This window comes from Phalaenopsis equestris, unplaced genomic scaffold (assembly GCF_001263595.1).
Source record: "Phalaenopsis equestris unplaced genomic scaffold, ASM126359v1 Scaffold000085, whole genome shotgun sequence".
NCBI lineage: Eukaryota > Viridiplantae > Streptophyta > Magnoliopsida > Asparagales > Orchidaceae > Phalaenopsis > Phalaenopsis equestris.
In genome coordinates, this window is record NW_018164527.1 from 47529 (window position 1) to 55724 (window position 8196).

The 8196-nt window shown below is 33.6% G+C and overlaps 1 protein-coding gene across 1 annotated transcript in view; it reads left to right on the forward strand.

The window, feature by feature from the left end:
• LOC110019897 overlaps positions 1-8196 on the forward strand; it is a 104778-nt gene that overhangs the window by 27680 nt on the left and 68902 nt on the right. Inside the window, exon 7 of the mRNA XM_020717763.1 lies at positions 1533-1722. Coding sequence (XP_020573422.1) covers positions 1533-1722 — 190 coding nt within the window. The remainder of the gene's footprint in view (positions 1-1532; positions 1723-8196) is intronic.

Here is an 8196-nt window from a genome sequence, read left to right on the forward strand (position 1 = left end):
TATCCAAAAATGTGAGACCCGTTTGGTCTCACCTATTTTAAAAATTAAAATGTTACTTTCAAGAATTAAAATCATATATTTATATTTAAATTATTTTCATATCTTATAAAATTATATTTCTAAATTATCTCTTTAAGAAAATAAAATGGCTGACATGCACTTGCGCCAAGAGATAGTTTTGTTATGACCGGAGAATATGCATACAGAATTTGATATCAAATCTAATAAGCATCTTATTTTGTTGTTTTGGTCTTATTATCTCTTACAATATTTAAGGGATTGCGTGGATAGAAAATTAGGTTGACCTACATAATTTTTTTTGCCTATTTAGCTTTTATTGTTATTGCAATAGTTCTTTGGTTATTTTTTAACAAAAAACATTTTTTTCTGCTACTGCGTTGTCCTTACCATGAATAACTTTTTGCTCACATTGTGGTTGAAAGTGACCGAGAGCTTCTGTTGGGGATATGTGGGAGAGAGAGAGAGAGAGAGAGAGTAGAGGGCGTGGGAAACTAGGCGATGGGGTTGGGTGAGAAGGTTTTGAGGACAATCGCGTTGCTTGCTTGTTCATGGAAGCAAAGCATCAGTTGCATATGTGGCAAGGAGATGGTGGCTGATGGATTTAGTGCGGCTGCGAAAGACATGTGCGAGTCACAATGCATGGGATTTGGATCTGGGTAACTCGGTCCTCCCTTTCGTGTTATTGCAAGCATGTTTGAATGAATTCTGTGATTAATGCCCTCTTTTGGGATCATCTTAGATGGCGTGTGCGACTATTAGGCCTTCATGGCATATGTGGCCAAGGATCAAAGACGGGTTTATGCTTTTTGAAAGTTGCATACTTTTGGCTAATTCAAAGACCAATGAAAGATTAAAGTGACCCGTGACATGTTGGATGGGGATCTGGTTTGGTAAGATTTTTTTTTTAATAAATCATTTAAAATAATTTAGGGTCACCATTTTTAAGGTGGCCAGATACGTCATGTCTGTTGTAAATTGGTTGTAAAACTAATTTAGCTGGTTAATGGGCATTAATTTTAATTAGAAAAATATTTATTCCTAGTTTTAAAGATTAATTAGATTAGTTAAGACTTGATTAGATGACTTTAAGCTCAATTGTCCCCAATTTTAAGGTGGACAGGTGCACCAAGGCCAAAATTTGCTAGATTGAGCTACGAAGAAAAAGACAATTAAGAAGAGAATTCACAACAAAAAGGCAAAATAATACTGGTCATATTAATCCTTATTTGTTTTTTAAGCTTAGTATGAACCACTATCGCAAAATTTCATATGTTCATATAACAGGCATATGTTTGTTCATAATGACTCCTAAAAGTGAGTTGTCAAATATTCTCAACTATTATGTCAATTTTTTTTTTCCGAGCACTAAATCTTCTTCTTCTATGGACACTATTCACCATTAGATTTATCAAAATGGGTTGATTTATCAAATAGTACTTTTCAACTGTACCTTGCTATACTTACCTAGTCTATATGTGTTATTTATATTTTGTTTGATGTTGCACACCTAGGTGCATTGGAGCTTATTACAGATGAAACTAAGGCTGGTGCTTGCCTATGGATTACAAAACGTCGAGGCTTGGAGTATTGGCCAACACCTGTGGAAGAAAAAAAGTATAGGATACCATCATTGAGATCAAAAAAGAGCTCCAACTATATCCCTCCCTCCAACATTGATGTTCCCAATGCTTTTGAAAAAGTGTAAGTCATTGTTGAGGTTCCTTATGCATAAAATTCTTGTCATTTTACTTTCTTTTATGCTACCAATATACAAAAGCTGAAGCTGAGCCATTTGTTCTTGGATGTTTGATGGACCTTACATTCTGTTATATGACACTGACTTAGTGTGAAACATGTCATTGATAATCATTAGTGAATTATGTTCTTCATGGGTAGCTCTAGGTTCTACATTACCATTCATTCATGGTGTGAGACACTCACAAGGGAACATGAACATATGGTGCGGATATTGGAAAGTTTTCTTTATTTTTTTCACCATATTATGGTAGTACTATTCTCGATAATGTTGCATTAAATTTCATATGTTTTTGCAATGTTGGTTTACTTAAAAAAAATCTATGTTATTATGATCTGCTTTAAATTTTATTTTATGTTTGAACAAGTATTTAAACTTTCATTATTTTATGTTCAAACAAGTTATTTTGGATTCGTTGAAATCTTAATTTTATATAAACTTTCCAATCTCCTATTCTTCAGAATGCTAGGAGCGTAGTTGTTTATTTTGAGAATGCTAGGAGCGTAGTTGTTTATTTTGAAGTTGCACGTATTGTTTGCAAAATCACTAACTTGTGAGGATTTGTTCTTCCCGGGAGTAATTTCAAGAATCCAATTAGCAAGGCTAAGTATAGTGTCAATTTTTTTAAGGAACATCTCCTAAACAAATAGTTGTATTAATTATAGACAGGCCAAACCTAGCTGCAAATTAGTTTTCGTTTTAATTCCATGTTAAACACAACCTTTAAGAGATCTAATTGTTATGAATAGTATAAATCTAATTGTTATGTATAAGGAAGTTTGATGTTAAGTAACATGATTAGAAGAGATCTAATTTTAAGATCTTTTCTATATTAGAAATATTCTTAATCTTTAAAGATAGGAGTGTGTATAAAATGTAACATATGCTTTTGATTGAGGAATTAGAAGAAATGCAGTTTTCACATACATTATATCAGATCAACACACGGTTTATTCTATGTCATTTGACTCCTACTTCATCTTCATATTGCGATGGGATTAGGGCATTGTTCGTCGTTTGGCTCATCTGCAATGTTCGACTTGTTCTGCATCACTTGTCCGCTTACTGATCGGTATCATCAACTTTGTGTGACTTTGTCAGTTTCGTCTGTTTAGGTTGGCTGCGTCACCTATTTTGTTAAGCTACTTATTCTTCTTCCTGCTCGACTTCTTCAATTACTTTGTTCGGCTTCGCTGCATCGCTTATCTTTGTTCGCTTCATCTGCGACTATTGATGTTGTTTGTATTGCTAGACCCCATCAACCTTGTTAGTTTTGTCAGATTCATTTGCTATTTTGTTCAACTGTTGAGTTTGACTCCTTCAGTTTCATTTGGTTTTTTAATCTTTGGCATTCGTCGAGTCATTTTGGTCCCCTTTTTTAAGAATAAAGGGGATGCACAAGAGTGTGCAAATTATAGAGGAATTAAGTTGATGTGTCATACTTTAAAATTATGGGAGAGGGTAATTGAACATAGGTTAAGATACTATGGAACTTATACATTTATTGAGAGGTTTGATGAAGAAGTTCAGGGATAATAAGGAGAATCTACATTTGATTTTTATTGATTTAGAAAAAGCTTACGATAAGGTTCCAAGAGATATCCTTTGGAAAGGTGTTGATATGACTTATATTCAAGTCATTAAAGATATGTATACTAGAGCTGTTACTTGTGTTCGAACTGAAGGAGGATTGACCAAATATTTTTCTATTTTTGTTGGATTACATTAGGGATCGACTTTAAGCCCATATCTTTTTGCTTTAGTTATGGATGGACTTATTGGACATTTACAGGAGGATGTACCTTGGTGTATGCTTTTTGCTGATGATATCCTTCTCGTGGATAAGATGAGAAAAAAAGCCTAGGAAAACTTGAATTATGGAGGTCTACATTGGAGTCTAAAGGCCTTGATTTGAGCAGAATTAAAATTGAATACATGGAATGTAATTTTAGTAGTAGTAGCTCTACTGACAGAAGTGTAACTTTATGTGATCAAATTATTAAAAGGTGTGAACGATTTAGATATCTCGGGTAGAGTTCAAGTTGGTTGGTTGAAGTAGAGGAATGCTTTGTTGTGTGATAGAAAAGTACCACTTAGATTGAAAGTAAAATTTTATAAGACGGTGGTGAGACCTGCAATGCTCTATGGCGCTGAATGTTGGCTTTTAAAAGAGAAGCATAATACTAAGTTAAGTGTTGCCGAGATGAGAATGATTAGGTGGATGAGTGGCTTTACACTTAGAGACAAAATGTGAAATGAATATATTCGTGATAGGGTTGGTGTAGCTCCTGTGACGGACAAAATTAGAGAAAGTCGTCTTAGATGGTTTGGTCACATTAAGCGTCCATCTGATGATCCAATTAGGAGAGTAGATGTTTTAGATTCGACTTATGTTAAGAAAGGCAGAGGTAAACCTAGGAAGACTTAGGCTTATTGTTTAAAAAATGATCTTAATTTATTAAAACTAAATGAAAATATGACACTAAATAAGACACAATGGAGAAAAAGGATTCATGTAGCCGATCCCACGTAGTGCGATTAAGGCTTTGTTGCTGTTGTTGTATTCATCGAGTCAATTGTCTCCCACAGCTTGGTGTTGTTCTTATCTGGAGTTTTTTTCGCCTTTCAACTCATCCAAATTATTTGGTGATAATCATGACCGTGGGATAAGAACATGTGACAAGTTTGGTTTCATTAATGGCCAAAATTACGGATGAAAAGTTTAAAGACTCAATTATTTATATTGAAATAAAACTGTGAGACTCTATTTAAGAAATTTTTCTTAAGAGATTAACCTCACTAATAATACCTCTGCTTGGACTGATTTGAATTATTTTGAGTGAATAAGTGTTGATGCTCAACTTTTGATATAAATACAAAACTCTTTTGAACCTAATTAATCTAGTGATATTACTCATTATGATTGTGTTAAAGATGCGATAACAGAATCAACATTTGTGTTTTATGGGAGAATAATTTTTAAATCTTTGTTGTATGAATGGAGTTCTATCGAGCTGAATAACGTGATCAACATGATCAATCTCTTAATATCACGTGCACTTTAACTGTGTTTATGAAGAATTGAATGCACTATTGCCCTTTAGTACTAATTTTAGGAATCAATAAGCTCAAAGAGAACAAATGACTATTATGAACTTTCTGGCTAGCCTCAACTCGTAGTATGAAGTGTCAAATCACATTCTATCTTACTCGGGAGTTATTACTCTGAGGGAGGGCTATATTTGAGTGTTACACACAATTTCAAATTCTTAAGCTTCATTCGTACAACAATCTAGTTCTCTTGCTAGTCAGAAAAATACAGACATCAATAAATCTATCTCAAGGTAATTATGGAAGTGAAACTTCGAATTCTGAATATCAAAGCTCAAGGGTAGTTTGCTAATATTGCCATGAATCTGGTCATATGAAGAAAATGTGAAATTGCTCAGCATCAAAAGTGTTCTAAATCACAATCAACTTACTCAGTCATTACCAATGAGACCACTCAAAGTCAGGCTCTACTGATTCCTGTAGATTACTATGTTATATTCATCCAATTTTAGAAAGCATTCAAGAAGTCTCCCTTTGCCACAACTCTTGTTGAGTCAGATAGTAATGATACTTATCTTACCACACAATGGGTTATTGATTTTGGTGCCACAGATCACATGACAGGTAATTCAAAACTTCTTTTTCATCTTTCTTACATATCTTTCTTTTATCACCTTAGCAGATGGATCTATCTCTAATATTCTTAGTTTAACACTATTAAATTACACTTAACACTACCTTTAACGTTTGCCCCTATTGTATTTTAATTCTCTTTTAATCTTATCTCGTTTAACAATATTACACATTTTCTTAATTGTTAATATTATTATTTATATTGAAATATTCTTTTAAATAGAATCTAATATATTTTTATTTTATTTTTTTAATTAATAATTTTAATGATTATAAATTATTGTAGCTTTGTAATCAATTAAGTTATTTTAAAAACAATACTCATCTATTATATCTATATGAAATTTAATTATTTCGAGCTGTATATGAATGAACATATCATTGTTCATGTTTGACTCCTTTATATATTGAGCTGGAAAAACTTTTTCCTGTTCAGCTCGTTTGCTTATGAAATGAATTGAACATTAGCTGTTTGTAAAGAGCGTGCCTTTTTGACAACCCTATTGAGAGATGACAATGCTAAAGAATGTTTTTTTTTTCAGAAATTTATGATAAAATAGGATGCTTCATCATCTATCCTTTGTTGATACTCCATCCCAAATGGAGTACTCATCTAAAAGGAAAAATAGACATGTTCTTGAGAGAGCTAGTGCTCTTTTCTTTCAAATTAATGCACCTAACAGTTATGGGTTGACGTAATTTTCACTACATGTTTTTTAATTAATTAAATGCCCTCTACTATTTTGTAAAATCAGCTAACAAGTTCTATTTCCAACGAGCTCTCTTTTTCCCATTGAACTACATATATTTGGGTGTAATTGCTTTGTTCGTAACACTTATCCACTGGTTTCTAAACTGGACCCTAAGTAATTAAGTTGTATCTTTCTAGGATACTCACGTTTGTAAAAAGGGTATGGTTGTTTTTTCCCTCGTAATTAGGTTTATGATCTTTGTTGATGTCACATTTCATGAACAATCTCCATTATTTGGTGACTCATGGCTACCTAAACCTCACAAGATTTCGATGAGTTGTTAATATATGACATCATCAGTTCAGCTCTACTTTCACCACCAGTACTTCTGCCTAAACCACCTATCATTAGTGTTTACTCGAGAAGTTCTTGTCTCTTGCTCCTAGTCTGGCGCCGATATCCTCTTCTTCAGTGGATCCTTCTCTCAGTGATCTTGATGTACCTATTTCTCTTTGAAGAGATAAATGTTAACGCGCCTATCCCCTTTTCTCGTGTAAACTATGATCAATTATCTCCTACTTCTATTTATTGCTTCCCTTGACTCTGTTGAGGTCTTTAAATCTGTTCAACAAATCCTATTCCATTCATGGTGATGGTTAGCGATACTTGATGAAATAAATGCCTTGACTAAATATCGAACTTGGAAACTAGTTGAGTTACCCTTTGGCAAGAAAACTGTTGGCTGTAAATGGGTTTTTGTAGTTAAGTTTCATTCTGATAGATTTGTAGTTTGTCTTAAAGCTCAAGTTGTTACTAAATGCTATGCTGAAATTTATGAGATTGACTAATTGTGCACTTTCTCTCTGGTAGCTAAATTTACTTCGGTCCGTCTCTTCTTGTCCTTGGCTGCAATGAATCATCGACCCTTGCACCAGCTTGATGTGAAGGATGCCTTTCTGTATGTTGATTATTCATTGGATTATAGAAATAAGATAGATGGGTTACAACAACATGAATCCCTCTCTAAGGACAACAAAAGATATGATGCATCCCAACCAACTTAAGCCACTTTGTTGCATGAATAACTTCACAGTATTTCATATTACAATGTAAATCAAATAGATCCAATAATATAAAATCCAATAACAATTAATCCGCAGGACCAAACTAAGCAACACCCAATAGAACCAGTAGCAATTGTAATCCAATAATTTGAACCAAACCATTCAGGGATTACACAGACCGGGAATATCATAACTAAAGAGAGCACTTCTCGTTCTTATAGGAATGATCAATAAAGTATTTAAAAATAAAAATTGAAAGTAATTAAACTTTTTCAGTTCATTTAGGGTCTGTTTGGGGCACATGTAGATTATTTTTAATCTGCTGATAAACAGATTGTCATGATAATCTGATAATTTGCAGATTATCAAGATAAACTGGTTTGTTGTTTAAGTGAGCTTATTCAGAACAACTTATTGGCAAATGTTGTTGGATAAATGATCATTCTGTTCCTGTTTAGTGAAGCTATTTACAACAGAACTGTATGGAGAAAATAATAGATAAGACAGAAGCCGCAAACTGTTACAGATTAGTAGTTCAAAAAAATAAAATACACTCACTCTCTCGTGAGTATCAAAAGAAATAAAATAAAGATAAATACAATTACAACTACAATTAAAAATATTAAATGTTTAATTTAAAACTTTGACGCTGTCTGTCCTCAGCTGCACTGTCCTCTTGAGAAATCATCGTACTTCGATCACTGTCGGCAGCGAAATATGGTCGGAATGTCAGCCCAACGGAAGAAACTGCATCGCGTTGAAATGCCTCTTCGACAAACATAGAACTATCTCCCACTGCTGTGAGACTGTCGTGACTTGAGTAAGGTAGCCGGTAGTTGTCGGCACTAAAAAGTTATTTTGTGGGTGTCGCCCGTAAGAAGCTGTCGGCAGCCGGAATTGAAATCCCATCGCCCGCTTCGAAAGGACGTTTTAATTTACGTATATATATATAATTTTAGAAAAATATAAAATCAAACTG